Source organism: Poecilia reticulata, chromosome 17 (genome assembly GCF_904066995.2).
Source record: "Poecilia reticulata chromosome 17, P_reticulata-male-v2, whole genome shotgun sequence".
Lineage (NCBI taxonomy): Eukaryota > Metazoa > Chordata > Actinopteri > Cyprinodontiformes > Poeciliidae > Poecilia > Poecilia reticulata.
In genome coordinates, this window is record NC_088846.1 from 1,496,392 (window position 1) to 1,524,358 (window position 27,967).

Genomic DNA, 27,967 nt, shown 5'->3' on the forward strand with positions numbered 1-27,967 from the left:
TGGGTTGTCCGGTTGTTTTCTAAGTAGGGCTGTCTGAACATCAGTATTCTTGGTTTCTGGTTGCTTCTATAACTTCCGAACAAAGGAACAAATACAGTAAACAGAACCGCACAACGCCGTGTTGGGAGTCTTTGAATAATTAGTTTATTTAAATAAATGGATTTCTGGCAAGAGTTCAACTTGATCCTACAGCTGGAATAAATCAATGACGGAACTTACCTTCGGAACTGAGAGTTCAACAAATCCTGCTGTCAGTTCATCAAATGCAAATAATAGATCAGCTAGATACTCGACCTTTACTCTCGACATGTTCTAAGATTGTTAAACGGACTCTGTTCTCATAAAAGCTTGGCTGATGAAATAAGCAGAATCTTACATACCGCGGTGCAGCAGCAGGTCCACTTGGTTCCGTTCTGGGTTCTGTCACGGTACAAACCACGCGTTTTCTGCAGCCTGGGGCGTAAAAACAATAACTGTCACCACTTCAGCTAAACTAGACAGGAGGGGCCGGATGCGCGCAAAGCATGGTGGTACATTGAGTTCAGAAAGTGTCTTTCTTTTGTTTTTCCTCTCTTTCGTCCTTTGCTTCTTTCCTTTTTCTTTCCCTCTTTCTTTCCTTCTAAATCACAATTGTGAAATATGATTGCTGAGATTTTCTGTAAAATAAGACTCAAGGTACTTTTACTCTCATAAGACTGAGTCTCGTATGACATATAAGTTTTTTTAAATGACAGAAATGGTCTTTCACAATATTAAGTAATACAAACCAGTAAACCAGTGGTTCTTAACCTGGGTTCGATCGAACCCCAGGGGTTCGGCGGAGCCTCTGCCGCGGAGGTAAAGACACACTTGTCTTTGAGGTGACTTAAAGTCGTGATGACGCCCCGCTTCGCCATCACTTGCTGCAGAGGATCACGTTACATTGTTTAGCCAATCAGAGCTGCGGAGGAGCCCTGATTGAAGGAGCTCCTCTCTCAGCATGGATTTGAACTTTTGTCTTTAATTACTTCAGCAAAGCTCACAGTTTTTACCAAATTCTGTAGCTTTCGGTGTACTTCTAAATCTGCTCCTTAGTCGCATCGTTTCGGGGTTGATACTGCCTCTAGTGGCGTGGGGGTGGTAACACAACTAATATAATTACATGACTAAATCAGAATGCTCTCGCCTGGAACGTTAGCTGGAGATAGGCACTGGTCGGTAGCAACCCTCCCGACCCCACTAAGGGACAAGGGGTGTAAAGAAATTGAATGAATGAATGAATGAATGAATGAATGAATGAATGAATGAATGAATGAATGAATGAATGAATGGATGGATGGATGGATGGATGGATGGATGGATGGATGGATGGATGGATGGATGGAAATCAGAATACTGCAAAGTCTTTATTATTTATTAATTTTTTGGTCTCTTAAGAATGTAGAGCTAATTAAATGATCTTAACCAGTGGTCCCCAACCTTTTTATTACCACGGACCGGTTCTCTAATCAAATTGTTATGAATTATTAATTGTAGAATGAACAATAAACCTGAAGAAAACGAGAGTGGTATTTTATCCATGGCTGTATGCCTGCATAGGTTTAAAACTTACAAGTAATTACATTTTGTCTTTAATTTACACAACTATTCCAGTTATTTATAATTCTGTATGGCTGGGTGGTAAAAAGAAAAGTGTTTGTATGTATTTATAAAGTAACATGTCTGTTTTAAATAATTCCTTATGTGTAACTTCCACATTAGTAACTGTTATTTATCTACATTTATGTGCTATAAGCTATAACATCTGATTACCAGGGAGCAGAAGGAGAGCAACATGGCTGACATGATGGAGAACCGTCAGAACACCTGGATCTCCTTCAGGATGAAAGAGCTACCAGCTGATGGCAGAGCAACAAGGAGAGTTGAGACAAACAGAAGAAAAAAACAAGTTGTTGTGTCTCAGTGAACAAAGTCTCTTTATTTATGCTCACTCCACACATTATTGTACTTACTGTAGTTTATATCAAGGTTCTAATACAATGCTCCCAAAATGTGAGGAACTTTAGACAGAGTGTAAATAACATTATATTATATTTCATTGAGCTTAATATTGTAGATTACCAATGAAGACATGCAAAACTGAAGACATTATTCAGCAAACCAAACATTTTGACATTATTATCAGGGCAGCTATTAACAAGAACCCAAAATACAAATCATGTTTATTAGTTTCTAGTTTATACATCATCATTCTATCCACTCACTGTTTATCTGTCTTCCTGCAGAATCTTCAATGTAAGAAAGTGAGAAAATGTGTCCAAAACCTGGAACCTTAATTAGTGATAATTAAGACTGAGTTTAAACTTTTAATTCTTAGTGCCCAAAGTGTGAAATCATGGAAGAGGAACCAGTCAGATTAGAAGGAATAAAGCTTTATTTGTTCTCAGTATAACTTGGACACAGGTGATAATTAAACGTATTGAGAAGTTAAAAACAACAGACTGTTAATGCACTTCAACTCTGTAAGAACATCAGACACATTTTTTTTATCAGAAATGTTTCATCAGCCTATTGACCTCATGTGATTGCTGCTCCAGAAAGGTGAAGGTCTCTGGACGTCCTGAAGGTAAAAACTGACTGGCAGGAAGACGGACACTGATGAGATCCTACAACTCAAAGGCTGCAGGAAGAACCACGATGGTCTGCAGTTTGCCAACATGAAAACACATTGGAATATTTTATGAATTAATTCTGACATTTTGAAGTTATTTGCAACACCCTGACTAACATTAGCTCATGTATATTCGGCACTATTACAAGTTTTATCGTAGTTTAAAAATCATCGTTAGCTTCCCTGAACCGTCTGAGCCACCTGCGTTCCTCCCGCTGCAGGGCGGAGATCAGCTCCTCCTCACCACATCGCAGCTCCTCCCACTGTCACATTTTCTTGAAGTCTCAGAAAAATGCAATCAGGCTATAAAAAAATAGCTCAGCTCTCTCTTCTTCTTTTGTATCAGAAAAACAACAACTCGCGTTAGGTCGCATGTAACGAAGCACAGCGCAGAGCCTGGTGGTGGGGCTGTCCTTCCTCAAGCATCAAATAATGGTCTTCAGGTTAGTTTTGTGATTTTCCTTCTGTTGGATTTTAGATTAGTTTGATAGTGATGGGTAAATGAGGCGTCATGAGGCATTTCGACTCATAGCAACACTGTATTGATACTGTGTCGATACTGTGTCACTCAATACTGACACCTGCTGGACATAAAAAATTCTTACAGGCAACGTAGTGATTTGATGACCAAATCTATACAATAAGATTTAAATCCTTGTATTTTATTGAATATTATATATTGTATTATGTCATATCTTCAGCTACATTTAAAATATATTTGATATACAGTCAATAAAGAATGTGAACATGTACCATAAAGTGAAAATTTAAGTGAATGTGTTTGGAATGAAGATGCATGGACTGTTTCTTCCCACACATTTTTATTTAAAAAAAAGTTTTTACAACCTTTTGAAATTAAGCCTGTTAAGCTTTTTTGACAAAACTTCTGCTGTAGAAAAAAATGAAGTAAACTCTACATTTACAGTGAACCTTTGTTTTTCTTAGGTGTTGCGTTCCGAAAATAACCCGTGAGGCAAAATCCGTGAAGTAGTTACCTTTATTTTTTACAGTTATTACACAGTATAAATAAATACTTTACATTGAAACCAAAGAACAAAACCTGTTTTCAGGTCAGCGGATGTGCGTGTTCATCAATCGGGCCTTAATGTGATCCGGAGTGACGTCATTGAAGCGTTTCCTCCAAGCTGCTTTACGAGATTCACAGCTGGATCTACGGCAGAGCGACGGATCTCATCAAAGAGCCTCCGGTCACGTTTTGCTGCCTCTGGCCACAGTTTTTTTTTTTTCCCAGCAGACATTGAAAGTTTCAGTTTCCATCTCCTGAGTGGCCAATCTGTATTAAATACCATAACTTTATTGGCACTCAGGTATCGCTGAGACTGTTTTTACCAATCATATGGTTAATTAAAATGAAGAATACTGGGGAAAAAAACTGCACACAAAAAATCTGCGAAGCAGCGAAACCGTGAAAGGTGAACCGCGTTACAGCGAGGGTTCACTGTATATGAAATAATTTATAAAAAGCAACTGAGTAATTTGTACAATGGCTGCATATCTGAGTTTATCTAGGTGTATCTGTGACTTCATTCTCATGCCTCATAATGCCTCAGCATTGAAAAGGTGGATTTATTTAAATAAGACAGTTTAGTTAAACATATGCGACACTTAACCTGCAGAACATGATATGAAAGTAAACTAAAAGTCAGTTTCAGCTGAATTTGGGTTCAGATAGATTAAGTAGAATCTGATGAGAACCGGATGAAACGACAACAATGAAAACAAATTTATTGTCCAATATAAGATCAAAATGGTCCCACAGAGGAAACATTTCCTTTGAAGCTGCTCCATAGATGACATTGTAAAAGATCAAGAATTTGTTTGGCAAATGCTTTTGACAGATTCGCTTCCTTATAAACACAGTTTGGCATCCAGTGTCATTTCGAAACAGTTCCTGTATCGGTCACGTGACTTGCTGAAACCAATACGCGCACCGACACGGGTGTTGGTCTGTGGGCCTGATGCATGCGCCGGCGCGTCGGTGTTGCTGGACCCATCACTAGTTTGTGGTGATTGTGCTTCCTTTGGGTCAGTGGCGGAGCCAGAGGGGGGGCCAGGGGGGCCAGTGCCCCCCCTGTCATCTGATTGGCCCCCCTAGTGGCCCCCCCAGATGATTGACATGTAACAGCACCAGGTTATTCCTGTACATTATTTGGAATCATTCTAAGCCAACCTAATATCTAAAGAAGAAAAACAATAATAAATATATCAAAAGAAAATGTATAAAACTTTATATAAGTCCATGTGATGACATAAATAAATAGATTTTTATCAGGCGCGATACCAGCCTCCTTTATACTCATAACAACAAGCTGATATTTTTCTCCTGGATGTTTCAGTTGTGCTGCGCTGTGATGCAACTCAAAGGCTAAAGCACTTCATACCTGGTGGTTGTAAAACACCAATAAGTTATTTATTGATCCTCCGCAAAAAAGAGAAAAAAAACGAAGAGGGGCCGACAATGTTCCTAGTTTGGAGCAGAGATGGCGCTACAGTTTTTTTCGTTGTCCGTCAAAGAAAAAAATAATTTTATTTCCAATTTGTAGTCATCAAACGAAACATTTATTATTTCTCTGTTAGAACGTTTTTGAAATCAGGTAAGATTTCACGAAATGACGTGATTAGAAGACGGCAGAACTCTGATCGTTTCCTGATCCCTCAGCGGGAGAAAAACCCAGCAGAAGCGGATCAGCTGCTGGACGCTCCAAAGTCTCTGGTCCGTTAAAGTGACCAGATCAGAGATGATCCTTTGACTGATATTGTTCTTAGTCTGATTAATAATGAGCTCCACGATGTTCTCTGTGCGTAAAGTTGAAACTGTCTGAGCACCAAGTGGTCAGCTGATCATAGTCTGGACAGAAACCAGCGAACTGCTCTCTGTTCTGATCAAGATGAGGGTGAGGAGGGAATCTGACATATTAACTAGGTTAAGTTTTTACTGGTTTTGTTTTTAAAACACCATTAACGTAAGCAGTGTAACTATATATTGTATATTTGGCGTTTGTCATCTCATGTGCGATTAATTGGAGCGTAACGGTGGAGCATTTAAGCGCATTTATTGCCCAGCGCTCTGCGCTTGTTTCTGCCTAACGGATCTGCACTTTAATTTCTTTCCTCTCTCAACAGTCAGCTGTTATTCCTCTACTTAAACTACAATAAGTAGATCACATTCTCTTTAGTTTTTCTCTGTGTGCTGCAAACTCATTAAATGTAAACTCATTAGAAGCCCGAACCACCATCAGGCAAATAATTCTGGTCCGACCCGAAATATTGTTACCTGTCAAATTACCTGTCACAACAGAGCTTCCTAACCAAGGTGTCCATAACTCTTCAACACGCTGTCAGCTCCCGGTCAGAAAGACGCATTTAGTTCAGTGTCCATGAGATGATATTCAGAAAGGATCTTTTATTTGATTGATTTTAGTTTCCTCTGTGATGAACTCTGCATAAAGTCTATCATGTCTCCATGTGCGCCAGTCAAAGGTGTTAATTATAACATGTCAAATGACAGAGGTGCTTAAAAACTAACCAAATATTCAGTTTGGTTATTTTTTTAAATTGTATATATGTGCACACACACATTTAAAATTTTGCCCCCCCAGAGGTAGTCCTGGCCCCCCCTTGGCCCCCCCCAACTTTAAAAGTCTAGCTCCGCCACTGCTTTGGGTTCAGGATTGTGGTTGGGTTGCTGGTCTCGTTTTGCTCTCTGGGAGTGCGTGTGGTCAGGCACGCGTCGTGGACGTGGAGTTCTTAAGGTAGGTAGGTGGCCTCATTGTCAGCTTGTTGGGCTCGGTGCCATAGTAATTGTGCGGCAAAGCTAAAAATGTTTGAGGGCCGCACTGGGATAACTCGGGGAATTCTAAAATGTCCGACGCGTGCTTCAAATAAGTCCAAGCCGCTTCTTTGTTGTTGCAATCAACTATTTATTTCACTTTGATTGTCTTGGCTTCAGATCTTACACTGACTGACCAGGCCAAACCATCCAATAGTGCCAACAATAAACGGCATTAAAACACGGTCAACAGAAATTATGACCACCCGGTGCACCCACTTCCTCAAACATAATAAGCCAGCACGCCAGTATGGCTCCCATTCATACCTTCAGTCAGTGGCGCAAAAAGTGGGTATGCAGGGTATGCAACGCATAGGGGCGCAGCACCAGAGGGAGCGCCAAAACCCCGTCTGGGGCGCGCCGATGATGTTTTCCCATACACTTCAGCGCGCCTTACGCTCCTTCACCTCGCGCACATAACGAGGTAAATGCAGCGAGTTTTACCCTTCACGTATCGTCGCCTCGGGGGGGGTAGTAAGCGTTGCTCCTTCACCCTGACGTTCCATCACTGGGGGGGGGGGGGCGCTGATCTATGTTTTCGCATCCACCTGAATAATGTGTAGTTGCGCCACTGCCTTCAGTGACAGCCACGCCCAACCTCGACACACCCACCACCCAAATGTCAAAGGCATGCGCTCCCGTCACCTCAATAATCATTCATTTTATTCATATGGCTCTTACACATAGTTCACCTTAAATTTTATCTTTAGATCCTGAGGCGTTCGGGACTTGGCGGTGGATTGTTGTGTGGTTTCCCCCCCAGTGGCGCAACTACACATTATTCAGGTGGATGCGAAAACAGATTGGGTGTCATTTACCCAATTGATGATTTATTCTTTATTCTGGCCAGCGTCCAGGGGCGGATCTAGCGGGGTGGCAGGGGTGGCAGTTGCCACCCCAAACGAGAACCTCGCCACCCCTGTTGCCACCCCAGCTAGCGACAATGAATTCAATAAATAGTTATGGCAAATCGGACATTAAGCGCATAAAACTATTTTTTCCTTGACAACATTGAATGCAACACAATGTAACCTGACACCTACTGCTAAGTAGCGGGAAGTGCGAGAAAAGGACAGAGCGCGAGGCAGCAGCATTGATTGATGTATATGTTACTGGACTGGACATTATGTGATTTACCGTAAGTCACTCATGCGCCATTTCTGTCCATTGAGTCAGGAATATTGGTGGTCAGGAAAATACAATCACGCAACGAATCAGAACAACGGACGCAATGTTTAGCAGTTAATTCAACCATAGATAATGGTAATAAGGGCTTCAGATTTCACAGGTGAGGAAAACTTTTAATTTAAAGAAAACATTGAACAAGTGAGCAGTGGGTCAGTTATACTAGCCTAACTGTTAACCTGCTACTGACTTTGATAACCTTAACATGCGCTGCGCAGTTCGGTGTGTTTTGGTTCCGTTGGCACTAAAACAGGTCAACCCGCCACCACGTCATCAGTTGAGCAGCTGTTTATTAAATCAGCTGATCAACCGCCGCTGTGCTCAGGCGAAAACTTATTAATAATCCAAATATAGACATTAAGCCTGACAGCATAATGTAACAGACTGGATGTTCTGTTTTAGTGTTTCTGCTACTTTTTGTGTGGGAAATGTTTGTTTTTGGTGTTGATTCCCCTGATCGGTAATCTCTGCTCTATCTGCTCGTGGAGCTGTTGTCTGTCGGTTGCCATGGCAACGGGTCTACGTAAAGCGGCACAGAGCGAGAAAAGGCAGAATAAAAGTTGTTGGAGCTATTTTTTCTTTATTTCATTATCCATTTGAATTTTGTTAGTTAATTCTTAAATTTCTATTTTTTGTATTATTTACAGTTTATTTGTAGGTTGATAATTGTTGATTTTATTTATTTATTTCGTTTTATTATTTTCTTATTTATTTTCTACATTTAGACAGGAAGTAATGTGGGTCAGTCCACATAGATAAGATGCAGGAAGGACTGTTTACAAAAGGGGGTGTTCTTCTAATGAGCATACATGACAATAATTGCTACAGTGCTGTGCCCCACTGCTCTGTGGAGTCTGTGTTCTCCACTTAGGGTTACAATGTCAGGAAAAAAAAAGGCACAAAGAACCCTCTTAAAGGGTCTGATTTTAATAACATCAGTAACAGCAACGTAAATGAACAAACAGTTAATACATTTTAAACATTTATAGTTTCTGCTTAAACTTAATAAAATTGAATTATCATAATTCTAATAGGCTTTTAGAAACACAAGAGGGATTTTCATTTCCTCACAATCTGACACATGAAGCCTAGGCGTAAATTCAAACTGGAAGACGATTCATCTCACCTGCCCAACCAAAGATGTCGTCATGCGCCTTCAATTCCAACCTATTGGTGACGGTCTCCTTCTCCAATCATCAAGCGTTGCTCCCTTGATAAGGTCCAGCTGTTTATCTGCTTCCGCTTGTTGGCTGAGCTTCAACCTTCCTCCTCCGCCTTCAGCTCAAGACTTCTTCAATATCCATTCAGTCATAGGGCATTCTCTCCACCACCAGTGTCCAGGCCCAAGAAGGGAAGATGTTTCTAATCTTCATACACAGCGGCTTATTCTCTCTGACAGCGGTTACCAGCGGTTACCAGCGGTTCCTCCTGGATCAGAGAGCCAAAGACTTTCAATTGTCAATTAAACCTTCTAATACCACTCACTCTCTGTGTGAGTCTTTCCAGGTTGAATTTACTTTTGATGCTTATGATGCTTCCAGATCGGGAATTTTGTGTGTACTGACAAACCAGACAATGTGTTTTCAAACATTGATTGGGAGATAATCTTCATCCAAATGTTCAGCTTCCAAATGACTTGTGCATTTTGAGCACAGTATTTGGATTGGTCTGATTGCACCTTAGGCAGTACTGCCTATGTGGGAAATTATGTCCACACCGCAGTGAGGTGTGGACGTTTGTGTTTCCTAAACATCTTTCTGGAGAATGATAAAGCTTTTTGTTTATCTAAATTATGGTTAAGTTAACCTGACTGAAATGTTTAGTTTAATTATTGCATTTGAATTTGATATTTATTGCATTTGTGTGTTTGCACATACTTATTGTTGATAAACTGCCTAATGGGTTTTTTTTTGGCCTTTTAGGTCGGGTTTTTTTGATGGATCAGATTCTCAGATCCTCTTCTGAGCAAAGGATGGCGAGCTAAGGACAAGAACTCTGATCTTTTGAATTGATTTATTTTGAATTAATTTGACCCTCATTGTGTATTTGTAATTGTTTGTTGTTGTTTTTTTCCCCCCTATCATCAATACAAAAACACCAAAACTGAAACAGTGATTGTGTCTTCATTCACACCTCAGGCTCCTTCAAGAACCATCTTCTGATGCTGCTTTTGTAGCTGCAGTTAGCTGCGTAGCCCATAACTGTTACAGTGACTTTCTACTGTATGCAAAGTATATATACACCAATGAAGACATCAATGAGCAGAAATGTTTAATTGTCGATTTATTTGTCTCAAGTTAGATTTTTGTATGCTCAATTGTCATACTTATGTTTTACATAAGTTTTGCTTGAATGTGGTCTGCTACAACCAGAGGAAAACTCCTCGCAAAAACAATTGCCTGTGATGACCTCTAAATCATCAAAAAAAAATGTTGTTACATTTGACATACATATATTGTTTAATAACTTATTTTTGCTATTGATTTTGTTTAAGATTTTCCATTCTTTTAGGTAAATTCTTTGTTGAATTAAAAGGGGGGTTTGTGGTGTCACACTTTAAACTTTGTGCTCTGAGTGTTGACTCACTTACTGAGGAACAGAAGATTGAGGGTTATGTTTTTGAACTATGTATGAACTGTGCCTGCAGTGTAAGTACAAAAGGATATGAAAGTAGGCAGTTGCAAAATGTTTTTGTATACCAGTCCTGTGTAGGCAGAGGTGACAATAAACTACATGACAAGATGTGCATTTCTGTCACTTTATTGATTCAATGTCTTCATGTTAACATAGAAGAAATTTCCATAACAAGAGGTTACCACTTTAGCTCCTAATCCATGAAGCCCCCATACCTCTTTTTTCGCCCACTTTCTTTTTCCCCAGACGTTTTTGGAGCTCCACCTTTCTTGCTGTTGTCCACAACCCATTGAGGCCTTCCCACACGCCTCATGAACCCTCCGTAGCGCTTTTTAAGAGCATGACCCAAAACTGCCTCAAAAAGACTGCCTTTTATCACGTCCCCTTTACTATGGTGGTTGAAGCCTCCATACCTCTTCACTGCCTCCATTTCATCCCTTCTTTCCTCAAATTCATGATCTTTTGTAGCACCAACGATCTTTAAGATTCCCAGTCGAGTGTCCTCTTCCTCATTGTTGTTCTCCAGGTTATTCAGTGCCCTCTGGGCAGATGATGAACGACGAGACATAAAACCTCCATAACGTTTCATGAAACCACCATACTTTTTATCAATTTGATGTTTAGGTGAACGGACAGCCTCCTCAGTCATCATTGCATCCACAGCTTCCTGACTTGGCTGTTGAAGGGGGTCAGCATCCACAGAAACATTGTCGTCACTCTCGGTTAAAAAGTCCTGGCACATGCGAAGTCTCTGGGTGTCCATCACACCTTCACACTCAAGAGAGCATGTCTGGAAGAAAAGAAAACGCACCGTTAAAACTTTCACTGGCGGACAGCCAGGTTTCTAATACGGCAGTCCGCCGTAATACGCTGGCTAATAGGCTGGCAGTCCGGCCAGCATATTACCCGGACTAATACGCCGAATTTTACCCACCAGGCAAAGCGTTGCCTGTTTTTATTTTGATTTTAAAAAAATAAAAGCTTACTTTTTTTTTATAAGACGTACTGCAAGCATCTTTTCTGCACTCAGCATTTCACTGGCAGAGCAGAATAATTCCAGACAGGTTTATATTTGATGTATTGCACAAGGCATGAAGCCAGGAGCAGAACCTAATCACACTGCTTCTGCCTCCGCGTACCTACTTTCACTCAAACTGCACACAGGTTCACCTGTTTGGGCATTTCTTTAAACGCACTGTGATGACTCATTTCTTTGGAGAATCGTTAATCAAGGTAGTGTTGAGACGCTTAACTAATGTTGAGAAAGAGTTACATGTTGTTAGACAAAAGGCCCATTGCAAATAGTTACATTTTTGATTCTGTTAGATGCTAAGGCCCATTTCTCAGAAAACAAACTTATCAGGCCACAGAGACATGGTGTGATTTCAGTGAGTGTCTTCAGTTCATATAATCAGCTGCCCTCCTCCTCAGACGCTGCGCAGACTTTTTTAGAAACTCTTCTCGAATGTAATGGTAAAAGCGTTTCCTTTCAGCGCTGAAAGTGAATAAAATAAGTAAAGTCTTAATGATTTTGTTGGCTGATTTTATGCTCCATGTGTAAGTACAAATTTTGATTCATCTGTTAGGATTTTCCATCCTCAACAATTGGTAGCAGAGGACGGGTTTGTGTTGACACGCAAGCAGAGGTTGGATTGGCGGTTCAGGCGCAGACCTTTGGATACAGTACATTCTTCATACTTTTTCCCTGGTTTGTCTAAATTTCAGTTATCAGCCGTTGTTCATAGAAGTAGAGAAGAGATAAAGTTAAGTCTAAAGTAGTTAAGTTTAAGGGTGATCGGCTAAAACAGTGTTTCTCAACCTTTTTGGGCCAGCGCCCCCCCTTGCCCTTATTCAGGTCCCTCATCGCCCCCCACCAAAGAATTTGCAGGCTACTTTGAACTGACCATTATTTTATCATTAATATTACTATGACCATTGTAGATGTTTTGATTTTTATGCTCGTTTCTAAATTTATCATCAAAAATAATTTCCCAGAGAAGAAAAAAGTCATGGGAATAGAAATTATTTTCACAGGTGTCTACAAAAAATACCATGAACATTCAACTTAAAATCTGTAGGCCTAACAGCAGCCAATCAGAGTGGAAAACATATTCTTATTTTGTGCCATTTTCTAGTTGTTAAATCTTCCACAAAATGATCAGATAAAAGATGAACAACATGCCAGTTTAAACTTTGAACTATTTGCAAAACGACTGAGCTCTGCAACATTAAAACATGGATAGAACTGTAACTACATTAATCATAACTCTTCTTCTCTTCAGTGTTTGTCAGTTTCTGGTGGTGCAGCTCTGTGCTGCCTTCAGGAGAATGGGACATCAGAGTATCATCCATAAAACTTCACCCTCATGGCATTTATTGTGCAAACCAGAGCTTTCAGTGGAAAAACAAAAGTTCCAGATCCTTTTAATGCCATACAAATATGAGACAGAAACATGGATTATATCTTTATATAAACCTGTCTATTGATTATAGATTAATAGTTTTACTGGACAGAAATTACAACGAACAAATCTGGTTCTTAATCAAATCCTAATGAGTCAAATTGAAAGTGTTATGGAGTCATCAGCCTCATGATATTAACACTGGCATGAAAAATAATATTGAAGAAATAAATATATCAAATCTAATTATAAACATAAATAAGTGATCAGTTCTTTACTGTTATGGTCTGTAAGATATATTTATTCTCAGTACTAGATATGGTCTCAACAAACCCATGACACTTCAACAATATTATTTTACCTTTTATCTGGAAATAGTGTCCGTTTATTCTTGCCATACAGTCTCTGTATTAATTATTGCTAGAAAGGTCTTGCCATACCAGTTTATTCCTCTGTATTTACTTTAGTTTCTTAGTTTATTCTTGCATTTTGTTCTTCATTCATTTCCATTTAGTTTCATTTGATTATTATTATTATCCTCTCTTGGTTTATTGCTATGTCCACTTTAGTTTCTTTCCTGTTGCTAGATTTATTTGATCATTTATCCATTATAAGACAAATAATATAAGACGAATAATCTTCACTCATCACCTGCTGCGCCGCCTAATCGTCATGTGTTTCACATCATGTGTTGATTTTTAACTGTTCAGCGTCAGATTCAGCGTTTTTATGCCATAATTCACATCTAATACGTCTCTCCGTTTTATATCCTGCTTCTCCTGTTTCAGAGTTTTGGGCAATGTGCGCAACTTTTTTTTTTAAGCCCCTAAGGTGCAGGGCGGTCGGGAAGCGTATCGATGGGGAAAAGGCAGACTGACATAAACCTTTTATAACAACGGAGACAATTTCTTCATTCTGAATATTGAAATGTAAAAGTGCTGTGTTGTTCTATCACCCCGTTTCATACCGGACCACTTACAGCACCGTGTTAACGCTATAAAATGAACGCTCTCTATCGTGGTATCACCCATGGAAGGATTTCTTTATTTAAATGGGTTCATTTTTCAGAGGGATACTCAGTGAGGGTATCGTGATTTTGGCTACCAGTACCAGGAGAACGGAGCTGCGCCAAGAAGCTAACAGAAGCTAACAAACACTGAATAGAAGAAGAGCTGCCATCGATACAGTTGCAGCCAAGCATGATTTAATGTTACACAATACAGTTTTACCAAGTTGCTCAAAGTCTAAACTGGCATTGTTGTGCATTTAAGGTGTAAAGTTTACTACCTTCGACTAAACGCCCCCCAAAGGCATCCCAGCGCCCCCCTTTTGTAAAAATGTCCACCAGCGCCCCCTGAACACCCTCTGGGGGGGCGGTACCGCCCACGTTGAGAACCCCTAGGCTAAAAGGTCAAGGACCTGCAGTGGGAGGTGGCCGCCCCAACCTTCTGTCCGGACGCGGGGAAGGAGTAGGCTAGGTTGGATTGAATTTTCCTCAGGAGGGCTGCATCTGAAATATAACAAGATCAGCTGATCTGTGCCATTGAAGAAATGTAAATGTTGATGATGGCCACATTGGACAAAGAATTAAAGTTGATCATCGATATGAATCGATCTGTGCCATCGAAGAAATGTAAATGTTGACAATGGCCGCATAGGAATTAGAATAGAGGATAATAGAAGAAGATTAAAGTTAATTTGAATAACAGAAGAAAGGCAGTACCTTGACTTTGGCCGCATTGGAATTTAGTTTTTGGATCCAATTAGGGTAGTTTGCATGTGTGCATTATTCTCGTGGGTGAAAAGCGCTGGGATCGACTGTGTGTGAAAAGCGCAGGGAGCAATTGTGTGTGTAAAAAAAATAACGGCTGAGAGTGAAAGGTTCTGTCGCAGAGCAATCATTTTGTGTGTAAATGTATTCTTTTCCGTTGATTGCAGTTTGTTTTAAATGTTATGGTTGGTGTTTGGGGATTGTAAATTGTTGGTTCTTATGGGTGTATGTGTGCACCCATTTTGTTACTATGTTGGAGCTTCTGTCTGTGTGTCCCATGCACAGCGTATGTTGGCTGTTCTGTGTGTCCTGATTTGGTACCGTTGCCTTGTGCAGCTGTTTGTCAGTAGTCGCTGTCTCTTTTCTCTCAACAGGAAGGCAGCAGAGCGCATATTGCTGTCTTCATCACTTCTGACTTTAATTGTATTTCTTTCCTACTTCAACAGATAAAACGGTTTTGGGAACAATATAGGTATTTTCTGAAAGACCTCTGTCTCGTTGTTCTGCAGTAATTTTAAATTGACATGAAGCCTGGTAATCAAAGTGGTCCAGAACGCCTCCATTCTCTTAGATCAAAGCGCAGATTTTAAGAATTAAGACACTTATAGAACATAGCTAAACAGTTTTTAATAGAAACACATTCATTCTAGACATTTTCTAATGTTATACTAGTATTGATTATATGTTTGACTAACTTAGTGTTACAAATTTAGCCTGATTTAGACAATACCAGTGCTGCTAATATAAAACTACAAATTAGACTAGTTCAAGTCATGTTAATTTTAACTGAATGGTATTCTAATTAAATTGCAATTAATAAAAATATTATGTGTTGTTTATTTGTTTTATTTAAGTTTTTGTGTTTCTCTGTGGGAGATAACTTGAGATGTGTCCTCCGCTGCCTGCTGGATGTAGACACGGCTTGGGTGCCAGAGTTAATTTATGGCGCGGTTCCTCCGTGATAACAGACAGTCTATCCTGCAACCCTTGTAAGATGGTGTTCAAACTAATCCTGCACAATCCACTATTTTCACATGTGGTAAAATTAACTGTATGTAGGATGAACAAAATTACATAACAGGTAAAATTGTACACAAAGTGACATTTAATGTGTTGAAATTTTAGAAATTCTGCTTAGCTGTTCACGGGTTCAAATTTAAACTTAATGAAATTTGAGAAATTGAGGTTTCTCAATTGAAGCAGACTTGAATTTTCTCATAGACTAATCAAAAATTTTCTCTTTTATTATCTTATCAAAAACAGGATTTCTTTTCATTTGAAAATTGGTCACCTTAAAATGTCTAAAGAGGGTATAGATTGATAAATGAATATGAGTATGTGTTTGATTCAAAGGGTGATTATGAAACAGCTCTGGATTCAATTATGGTTTATTAAATTGGTTACAACATATTCTTGTCTCGAGACATTTTATGATTTCAAATGTAGATAATTTGGTTACCTTACTTTAAATTGGGAATTAATATGTCAGAACAGGAGTAATCACATTACAGCTTGGGTTTAAAACTAGATAGAATTTATTGAGTAAAAGACTATCTCATTTAGTAGTTTTGATCCGGATCAAACTACGGCCCGCGAGCCGTAGTTTGGGGACCACTGGCTCAGAACAAGCAAAAAATAAAACAGAAAATAAAAATTATAGTGAAAGCAACTACAAAATTTTTTAAGGTCAAAGATTTATCTTTGGGAAAAAATTCATGATGAATTGCAACAAGATGAAGGATCATCTGAACTGGAGGCATCTCAAACCATCACATAATTCTAATATTACAAAGGAATGCTCGCAACCTAATAGCAAATAAGAATTTAAAGGTTTCATTAATAATCTAAATCCAAAACCAGATATAATATGCATTCAAGAAACATGGCTCAAACCATCATTACAGTTTAGTATTCAGGGTTTTTCAGTTTTACGTAAAGACAGGTCAAACAGGAGTGGAGGAGGGTGTGCTATATTTGTAAAAACCAATATAAAATTTATTCAGCTACAAGTAGTATCAGACTTAGAAATTACTGCTGTTGAAGTTTGGACAAGTGATGGGAATACTAAAATTATACATTTTTATAATCCTGGTAAACAATTAGAAAAATTAAAACTTGAAACAATCCTAGTAAACGGGAGAGGGAAAATAGTTTGGTGTGGGGATTTCAATGCACATAGCACTTTTTGGGGAGATCAGGATGATTATAATGGAGGGGTTGTAGAAGAGTTGATTGAAGAAAAAGAATTGATCATTTTAAATAATGAAGAAGGCACTCAGGTGGACTTTATGAGGGGTAAAGAATCTGCCATTGATCTGACCGTGGTCTCAATCTATTGCTGGTTTATGCGGATGGAAAGTATATAAAGAAAACACAATAGGGAGTGATCATTATCCAATTTTTGTTAATATAGGTATAAATGTAAAGCAAGATCAGACAAAACTTGAGGGGAGGTGAAATTTTGAGAAAGCAGATTGGGGTAAGTTTGAAATTATGAGTGAGGTTAGCTTAGAAAATGTACATATAAATAAACCAATAAATGAGTTAAATTTAGAAATTAGCAAATGTATAATTAATTCAGCCAAATCGTGTATTCCTAGAAGTAATGGTAATAGGAAAAAGAAGAGTTCCTTGGTGGACACCAGAATGCTCAATAGCAATTAAACAGAGAAATAAGGCTTTTAAGACACTTAAGAAAATAATTTGTTTCCAGCATCTAATAAATTATAAAAGGAAGCAGGCAGAAGTCAGGAAGATTATAAGAAACGCTTATAGAGATTATTGGAGGAAATATTGTGAATCTTTAGGGAAAAACACTGCATTAGACAGAGTTTGGAATACTATTAAGAAAATGTCTGGATATTCCAAAGAGTCTTTTTTTCCAATAATAAAAGATAATGGAAATGTTATTGTAGATAATAAGAATAAGGCTGAGGTATTGGCGAAAATATTTGCAAAAGTACATAGTACAGATAATCTAGATAACAAAGTAAAATTAGGACATGAAACTACTAAACAGCGAAATATTGATTTAATTCATAATGATGAAGAGTATGATGATTTTATTAATATGAAGTTTTCCTTGTTTGAATTCAAAAGAGCACTGAGGAATTCTAGTAAATCAACTCCTGGAAATGATAAAATTACTTTTAATATGTTAAATAAACTTAGTGATGTGAGTAAAGAAATAATTCTAAAATTGACCCTGGTCAATTTTATACCTTGGTCTAAAATAAATGTACCTGATACATTTATCAGGTATATTGCCTGATAAATGGAAAGAAGCCATCATAATTCTTATTTGTAAACCTGGGAAAGATCCAAATTCAGCTAAAAGTTACAGACCTATAGCCCTAACGTCATGTTTAGGCAAAATTATGGACAAAATGGTAAATAACAGGTTAATTTATTTCTTAGAAACTAAGTAGATGATTAAAACTTATCAATTTGGTTTTAGGAAAGGCAGAAGTACAATTGATCTAGTATTATGTCTGGAACATGGAAACTTTAAGTAAGCGTCATTTTAACTACCACACCAATTTAATGTGTAACAGTAGTTTGCTTAAACCTGTCACATAAAGCCCAAAGAGCAAATACCTGCTCTTCCCTATGCATTGCTATGGCATGCCCCTAATAAATAATAAAGGCATTCTATTAGGTGTAGAACAATAGGTGCCTGCCATGCAATGCAGGCAGAAGTCAGGAAGATTATAAGAAACGCTTATAGAGATTATAAGCAAGTCAGTCACTGCTCTCCTTATGTATTGCTATGGCATGCCCCTACTAGAAATTCCTGCAGAAATTTTAAAGGGGCATGCCAAAGTGTGCCCATCGGCTTTGACCCAGCGTTTTGATGCTAAAATTTAGCATTAATGCTAAAGAAAGCTGCAACGTAGTCAATAACCTGTGGAGGCAGAAGCATGTTGACTAAGCTGTACTTGTACCATTCATTATGTTAAAATTGATGAATAAGCTAAAATGAGCATGATGTAGTTCTGCTATAGTAATTAATCCTCAGCCAACTGCTGTGTGTGTGCTGCGCAAGGCAATGCACTAGGGGGCAGTGAAGTGCTACACACACAGCAGCGTCAGTTAGTCATGTCCCATCACTTTGCTCTGAAACACCTGGACAGAAAACCGTAAGCCCTAGAAAAATTTCAAAAACATTTTACCGGAGCAGGCATTCGGTGCGATTTCCTGACCAACTTTCATGGTGTAAGTGTGGTATTTTCCTGACCATCGATATTCCTGACTCAATGGACAGCAATGACGCATGTGTAGCCACGATAAGTCACGTAATGTCCAGTCCAGTAATTTATATCCATCCATATCAATGCTGCTGCCTCGCGCTCTGTCTTTCTCTCGCACTTCCTGCTACTCAGCAGTAGGTGTCAGGTTACATTGTGTTGCATTCAATGTTATCGGAAAAAAGAGATTTGTGCGCTTAATGTCCAATTTCCCATAACTATTTATTGAAATCATAGTCACCAGCTGGGGTGGCAACAGGGGTGGTAAGGCTCTCATTTGGGGTGGCAACTGCCACCCCATGCCACCCCAGTAGATCCGCCCCTGCCAGGCCAGATTTTTACTCTTCCAACAGCTTTAAGTCTATTTCTGCTGTGCAAGACTGATATCTTTACTGATCAAATTAATAGTGAAAATTTCGAGAAGATGAGAATTTTGGAGGTGAAGGGGTTAATTATTTTTCATTTAAGAATCTTCTGAATGATCATCTCAAAGTATTCCTAGATGTCAGAGATTTTCCTCTTGCTGGCTCCATTTCAGTCAAGCTTATTTGTGTAGAACATTTCAGCAACAATGCAGTTCAAAGTGCTTTACATTATAAAAACACAGAAATATAAAGTCATAAAATGCATCATAATCAACAGTTGAGAAAACCAGTAACAATCATTACATTTTGAAGAGTGCCATCATTTAAATCATTAATACACATCAAATATATTGGTCATGTTGCTTTTATTTCAGCCACTAGTGAAGACAAATATTCTCCTCTGATGTGTGACCAAATACAACAAGCCATGAAGCGGCAGGGCTTTTCACACTTTTATTTTGAAAACCGACACGCAAAATGAAGCAGCCACATGACCCATGCAGTGTGAGGCCCATTGCCATCCATTTTCTTTACACCCTTGTCCGTTAGTGGGGTTGGGAAGGTTGCTGGTGCCGATCTACAGCTAACGTTCCGGGTGAGAGGCGGGGTCACCCTGGACAGGTAGCCAGTCTGTCGCAGGGCAACAGAAGCAGACAGGACAAACAACCATGCACACACACTCAGACCTAGGGAGAATTTGGAGAGACCAATTAACCTGACAGTCATGTTTTTGGACTGTGGGAGGAAACCGGAGAAAATCCACGCATGCACAGGGAGAACATGCAAACTCCATGCAGAAAGACCAGGGCAGGGAATTGAACCCAGAACCTTCTTGGTGCAAAGCAACAGTGCTACCAACTGCGCCACTGCGCAGCCCAGCCCTAATATTACCATTCATGTGGTTTTCAGCAATACGACACAAGCATCAAAGTGTCGCTTCATCTGACACTCCCCCTTTTTACTAGGTACACGACTCAAAGCCTGGCTTCAGACGTCTCATCACTACTACCTGAGATCCAATGAGAATGAATTAGTGCCCTCTGCAGGCAAACGCATAGAAAATAAATCCAGGATTACTAAATAAATTGTGGGTGGGAGTTTCCTGTGGCAAATGGGCCTGCATGGACAAGGTGGTAAAAAGATTCTGACGTTTTATAAGTCAGAAACACGATCTATGTTCAGTGAAGTCATACATTATTCATGTGATTACATATAAATTATTTATTCTCCAAATAAAACACTACATGCTGACATAATTGGGCAGTGACCAAATGAATGATCAGAATGGATTACACATGATATTCACAAATACATTAATTAAATAAAGATTTGATTTACTTTAAAAATGCGAGTGTAATGTTTTTTTATAAAGAAATGCCAAACATGACAGCAGACATCAGAAGGGAAGATTACTCACCAGTGTTTAGAAATAATGAGTATGCACACTAGTTATTTGTTTTAATCATCAACCCACTGAGTAAAATGTAAATGGTAAATCTTTTCCAAATAAACATCCCTTTTTAACCTCACCTATATTCTGCAGAGAGCTTTACTCTGTGTTTGTAATTCACTCCCTCTCACAGACACGGTGAATACTCATCTTCCTTTTCATTCATCAAGATATTTATTTTAAATTGTGTCAGGTATTTTACTGAGATTTTAACTGGAACTGGGAAGAGAAAAATTTAAACAATGCATTAAAGTGGAAAGAGAAAGAGAAGCAGAAAAGATGAGTGTTCAAGTATAAAAAAGTTTTTAAAAATAAGACAAAAACCTGCCTATGTATCAGAACAATGTCGTAGAGTTTTGTGTGTCTAATTAGTTTTGTTTGGTTTTTCTAAATGTAGCTTAGAAAAAATGAACATACTAATTTTTTATTATTGAATATATTTGATAATGATTATCCTTGATAATTTTGATGATAGCATTTGACATGATGTAATGTCTGGTGCTTATGATTAGTTATTGTATTATGTTTTTGTTATGTAAAATGTTATGAACTGTCTCGTTGCTAAAATGTTTATACAAATAAACTTAACAGTTCCACACTGGTATCATTAGTTTAATATATGTATATTGTTATCACAATAGACATTATATAAAAATAACATAGCTGCGAAATTAATAAGAATAAGCCACAAAGGAATGAAAGAATGAGGAAATAAGAACAGTTGAAAAAAAAATAACTGAACAGAATTTCTGAAGCCATAACCATAAAATTTTAACATGAACCGCCACAGAATTTCCTTTGAGTAATAAAGTATCTATCATCTATCTATCACCAGTTTATACCTCTTTGTACTGAGGTAGAAAACCATTGTTGTGTATGTCATGTTTGAAGTGATTAAGTGATCAAATTGTCTCTCTCTGACCCTAGAAGATAAAATTAATGTATTACTACAGTACCTGAGTTGAGAAAGCAGACACTTGTTCTTGCAGACCGTACACGCAACGTGCGCACTCCGTCCCGCAGTCTGTTCCAGCCACCAGCAACACGCATGTTCCCGCAAGCAACATCCACAGGCAGCTGCACTGAGCGATGACAGCCATCGGCTAGGGACGGAAAATCACAGCAGTTATTTTCATTACTGCTCTGATTGAGTGTTGAGCTGTTTTATGAAATCCACGGCACAAGTAAAGCACAAACCTGATATACATTAACTGATGATTTATCAACTTCCTATGCTATTATTATTTATGTATTTTCAAGGCAATGACAAACTCTCTACCTCAGAGCTTGTCATTGCCTTGAAAAAAATAATTTGAGATATCAAATTATTTATTAGACTAAAGGGATATTTGCCGATATGATGTGAATAAAAGTCATTGTCTCATTTGTTGATACTGTATATTTAAAAAGCCCCACTAAGTTCTCGTTGCTAACAATTGTCACTGTAAATAAGGAAATATATTTGCGTCTTACCTCTAACAGAGTGAAAACAAGTTTTTCTACAATTTCTCTCCAAACAAGGATGAAAAGAAGACGGGAGACTTGCGTCTGTGTTTGATAAATCTGCGCATGAAACGGTCTCTCCGCAGGTGTTTCTAAACGAGCTGTTCCACGAACAAAGGTCCAACTTATCTCCGACGAACTCCAGCCAGTGAGATGAACCTGATGCAGTGTTTCAGCGGAGTGTTCGCCAGCTTTTTAAACTACTTTCTGGGCCTTACGTCACCGAATATAAAAGGGCAGGGAGGAGATAAAGACCGTAACGTTGCAGAAACCCCGGAGCTCATCGCAACACGACCGTGTCCCCTTTCTATGGAGGACCAAAACTGACATAATAATAAATAAAACAATAAATACCCTATATAAATAAAACAATAAATATATATCCGACATATATAAATAAAAGAATAAACATATCAATAAAAGAATAAATATATATTCAACAAAATAATAAATAAAAAAATAAATATAAAAACAAAAGTAGAAATATATAAATAAAAGAATATAAAGTAAATGTAGAAATATGTAAAAAGAATAAATATATATCCTACATAATAATAAATAAAACAATAAATATATAAATAAAAAAATAAATATATATTTTGATAAGAAATAAAGGCATAAATAGATATTTTCTTTTTCATTTCCCCTTACACATGAGTTTCCGTCAAGAAAAATAGATATTTTGCTTTGATTTTTTTTTTGCTTCTCCCTTTTCTGCTCGCTGTTTTTCCATTTGCTGTATTTTTTGCTGTATTATTTGCTGTTTTATTGGCTCGCTGTATTTCTGCTGCATCGTTATGTTAATGAGGTGGGCTGCCTTCTACGTCCAGCTCTTCTACTATTGGTCAATAAACAGGAGAGAGAACGATCAGTGTGCAGATCAATTGTGAATGCCTAACTACTTGGCGCTTTCGGCTTCAGTTCAACAGTCCTGAAGTAGTTAACGCTGTTTCTGGTCTCTAAAGCAGCTGCCACAAATACGATTTAAAGATATATCTCTATTTGCAAACAATTTTTCTTCATCAACATAATCTAGACAAATTCTTCGCTGAATGATACCAGTTTGACTACGAAGGTACATGTTTTTTTTTCTCTAGCTGTTAGTTGATTTGCTAGAATAGCAATAGTAATTTGTTAGCTGGCTAACATTACGTAGCCTTTCTGTTTTGGAAATAAAACGTATTTAGGCTCTAATCTTAATCAGATTTTTATATTTTATAGTACAAACTGGTGTTGCCACCCACCATGTAAAATGCATGATCGTATTAAACCCTCCTCACTTACGCTAGTTTCACCACCCGCTCTGCAGCAACATTTCCTGTAGCCACAAGTCCAAAACTTGACAGTTATGCCAAACACCCTCTACTCCACCACGTCCTGAGAAGTTAAACTCTTCCTACGATCAAAACATGAGGAGAAAGACGCTGTCATAGATAGATAGATAGATAGATAGATAGATAGATAGATAGATAGATAGATAGATAGATAGATAGATAGATAGATAGATAGATAGATAGATAGATAGATAGATAGATAGATAGATAGATAGATAGATATTAATGTTTCATTGGAGAAATGTGATGAGCTATCTATCTATATATCAGTGACGTGCGGTGAGGTTCATAGCTGGTGAGGCACCGACTTAATTATAATCGGATTTGCAAATCTAGACCCCTGTATGTTATTGTTTACGTAAGGAAATTTTGCGCATGCGTACAATGCTGGAGGGCAAAAAGGCTATTCTTTAACGTGATGCTTAGCTGCACCGCTGCCCCAGAATAATTCCGTTATCTCAATCAAACTTAGACTTGTAGATATTAATTTTGTGCTTTGCTTAACAGCAATGGGAGAAACCGTTAAAGTACAACTCAAAATCACGTCTTTCTCGCTCTCTGTGTCAGCGCAGCTACTGCATGGCTAGATTGCTGTTACTGTCTCTTACTCTGCAGTTGTGGAGTCACAATGTCTGGTTTCATGAGCGCCCCCAGCGGTGAGGCACGAGAACTGCCTGCCTCACCTCGAATTTGTTCTCTGCCGTTTCTGATCGCTCCTCAGCACACGAAACACGTTACACACACAGTTGGTGACAGTAAAAACACAGTACATTAAATACATAAGCTAAATTATATAAAATCAGTTCATACATTAAATGTTTTTAACCATTTTATTGGTGACGTACAGACAGGAGGAGCATGCTCTCATAGAATGGCAACCGGTGCAGTTAGCGAGAGGTTGCGCAATCCCAGGTGAGGCTCAGCTCGCTTCGCTTCCAAGCATTTGAATGGGAAAATGCAAAAATTCTGTGATTTTGAAGAAAAAAATAATCTGATTTAGTTAAATTAAATGGAAAAATAGGTACTTTATAGTACAAACCACAGGGTGAAAATATCTTTATAAATTATTATATTATTTTTCCATGATGACAGGTGAGGCTCTGCCTCACCTGCCTCCCCTGATCGCACGTATATATATATAAATTCCCTTCTCCGCGGGTGGTCTCCCTCTCTCTCTTTCATCTTCTGAGCTCAGGTCCTCTACCAGAGCCTGGGAGCTTGAGGGTTCTGCGCAATATCTTGGCTGTGCCTAGAACTGCACAGGGGTGAAAGTAAGGGGATACGGCAGGGTACTGCGTACCCCTAAAAGATTTAGCGGGGGTACGCAGTTCCTGCAAGAGAGGGGAGCGGCTGTCTGCTGTAAAAAATGAATGGGTTCACTGTGCAGCAGTGAGTTCACCCACTAATCAGCCGTGACTGATTAGTTTTCAAGAACAATCTAAAACACGACTTAATCAGTTAATAAATAACTTTTTTCCCATTTCATATTGTTTCTGAACGGTTCGTGCTTTGCTAGAGCAGCGGTGCAACACGTCGATCGCGGAAGGTTTTGAGTCGATCTCGGCGGTAGGTGACAAACTGAACGCCGCAGGACGCTGAAACCAGCACGTCCTCCTCTGACTGGCTTAAAACGTTGGTAACTTTATTAAAGAACAACAACAACAAAAAAATCATCAAAACGTGTTCAAATTAATGACCCAACAACAATATTAATCTCAGTGATTATTGTTTCAACAAGTTGTTCCGCAATTCTGTGCGTTTCGGTTCCATTACCAAAATAACTAGCAAAGCAGGAGTTTAAAATTAACTAATCAACCACCGCTGTGTTCATGAGAGGCTTATTAATGATCACAAAATAAATATCAAGCCTGAAAACCTGATATCATAACGAAATGTTATGTTTTTAATCTCTGTTTCCCAGACAAACAAGATGATGTAGCCCTGGAGCTGCTGCCAGTACTCCGCCCTGCTCCACTTTACACATTTGGGAGAAGAGTTTTAGACCCATCAACCTGGACGTTCAGAAGGTTTCATTGATATCCAGCCTGTAAGTCAACCTTCATCTCTGAATCATGCTCAAATTGTTTACTGTTTAAATAAGTGCATCACTAATGGCCTGTTTGTTCTGTCTTCTGTCTCCATCAAGTTGGGACAAACCTGGTGGCGCATCTACAAAATGTGACAACATGGAACCCATATGTCCTCATGCAGGGAGACAGGCAAAAATGCTAAAGTGTCGTTAAAAATGCTCCTTGTTTAATGGCTGAAAGTTTTACTTGTAGTTTGCTTTAAAACATACTTTTTACATGAAATGTTTTCTAATGTGTAGTAACAGATTCTTCTGGAGTTGTAACCAAATGAGTTAAAGTGATTTAACTCATTTGTGGTACAATAACCCTTATGTTGGGTTATGAGTTTCAACCCAATTTTGGGTCAATTTAACCTAACCTTTGGTTAGTTGCCATGACCCAATGTGCTGGGTCAAACCCTCAACTCAACACAGTTGAGTAAAAACAACCCAGCGTTGGGTTGGTCCATATATGACCCAGCGCTGGGTTACGAATTCGGTTATTTTTAACCCAGCAGTTTTTACAGTGTATCAATGACTTAATTGTTAACTGTAGTAATTATGTTTGTGTAATGTAGTAACCATGTACAGTGTTTAATATAATTATTAAATAGATGTTTTAAAGAAAGCCACAAACCTTATGTCTTTGGTCCACAATGGCAGCTTTAATTTTAGCATTTCCTCTCCTCCACATACTTCGTTGCCAGATGTGTAAAATTTACAAAAAAAGAAGCAATTCAATATAAAAGTAGCACATATGTAGATTACTCATTACTCTATTAACAATAGTTTTTTACAGAACTCTACACAATATTAATTTATTTACTAATAAATACATATAGACATTAATTACAGAATAGATACACAAAGATTTCATTTCTAACAGCTGCTTGCAGTAGTGATTGTTCATCCAGGAAGTGTGACTTGCAGGAGCAGAGAGGCTCTGTACTGGTTTCTCCTTTTAAATCAAGAGGCCCATGATACTTTGACTAGGCAGCAGATGTCCCACAGCTGATTGACTGAACCTGCCATGGACAGAGGAACAAGACCATCTCAGATATGGTAGGTTGTTAGGTCGGCTACTGTTGAGAAAGATGGACAACAAAACAAATGGAGAAATTATGAATCACATCAGAATATGGAAATTATTTGGAAGATAGCACTTAAGTCAATATTTAAAATGCTTTTCTAAACAACAGTGTTGGAAGATGTCAGTGATTTTAGTGAAACTTTTAACATTACAGCACTGAAAGGCAGCGGTGTACGTGTATGTTTCCTAACTGGCTAAAGTTGCTGCTAGCTGGTTTACTCTCCGATCGGAGGCTGGTTCCTTTGAATACAGTTGGAGAATGGTAAACTGACAATGACTAATAACGGCTATCACTTAAATACTGTTTTATTAAAGTTGATACAGACAGTGAACCTTTTAACATTACAGCACTGACAATCAGCAGTGTATTTATTTTCCCAACTGTGGCTAAAGCTGCTGCTAGCTGGTTTACTATCCGATCAGAGGCTGTTTATTATATACACAGTTAGAGAATGGTGGATTGACAATGAGTAATGACGGTTATCTAACACTTAAATGCTGTATTATTAAAGTTGATAAAGTGAATCTCTAAACGTTGCAGCACTGACAGCGGTGTATATTTTTCTTAACTGTGGCTAAAGCTGCTGCTAGCTGGTTTACTCTCCGATCGGAGGCTGTTTATTTTATACAGAGTGAGAGAATGGTGAATTGACAATGAGTAATAACAGCTATCTAACACTTAATGCTGTTATTAACCTTACCTTTTATTATCTTGTATCCTTAAGATAATGAGTATTCGTGAATTTTTCAGTCAGGTTTCCCGAGGCAAAATCACACCGGAAGTAAAGATACACCTCTTCGAGTTATGGCGGCCATTGTCTGACGTCACTGTGAAGCACAGGCATTCACAATCGATCTGCACATGGATTGATGGGTATTTTTCTCGAACCTTCAATAAAAGAACTACAGACAACGTATATGAATTTTATGACCAAGCTTTTGCAAAAATAGAAGACTCAGCAAACTGCTCCTCCAAGCCGTTCACTGAGCGTTCTGAAGACCTTTGGTTACAGCTTGTCATTTATTATCAAGCAGAGACAGGGAGGATAGCTAAAGAAGACAGCAGAGATAAATTATTACTGCACACAAGCAGTTTCTAAAATAGGGAGTATTCCGGTTGATAAGAAGGCACACAGGCAGATGGGGCCTCCAGGTCACACAGAAGAAAGAGAACACTTTAAACTGAACATTAGACTGAATATGAACTAAAGTAATAACAAAATGATACCAAAAAATCTCTAACATTTCCCCCTTTTTATCATTTTACCATGTGTGTAAACTTTATCCACAAGCCAAGCATAGAAAAGAAAAGAATAGATCCAATAAATGCAAGAATTTTTTTTCGTTCAAATACACAATGAATATATGAATATAATGAAATAGATGAAAAATAAAAGAAACAGCAAAACAAAAATCAA

General features: G+C 38.4%; 3 protein-coding genes across 3 annotated transcripts in view; 1 reads left to right on the plus strand and 2 right to left on the minus strand.

Annotated features, from left to right (window-relative positions):
• The window catches only part of sdr16c5a (short chain dehydrogenase/reductase family 16C, member 5a), a 77,744-nt gene extending 76,936 nt beyond the window's left edge, over window positions 1-808 (minus strand). The window contains exons 1-2 of the mRNA XM_017310112.2: window positions 790-808; window positions 381-453 (exon numbers count right to left, since the gene is read on the minus strand). The gene's annotated coding sequence lies outside the window, so the exon portion shown is untranslated. The remainder of the gene's footprint in view (window positions 1-380; window positions 454-789) is intronic.
• ccr12a (chemokine (C-C motif) receptor 12a) overlaps window positions 1-27,967 on the plus strand; it is a 255,587-nt gene that overhangs the window by 46,830 nt on the left and 180,790 nt on the right. The window lies entirely within an intron of this gene.
• penka (proenkephalin a) lies at window positions 10,430-22,351 on the minus strand. Its single transcript, XM_008433533.3, has 3 exons — window positions 22,028-22,351; window positions 21,511-21,657; window positions 10,430-11,109 (listed from the first exon to the last, which is right to left on the minus strand). Exons 2-3 carry the CDS (start codon window positions 21,652-21,654, stop codon window positions 10,513-10,515), a joined length of 741 nt encoding a protein of 246 aa, XP_008431755.2. The 5' UTR covers window positions 21,655-21,657; window positions 22,028-22,351; the 3' UTR covers window positions 10,430-10,512.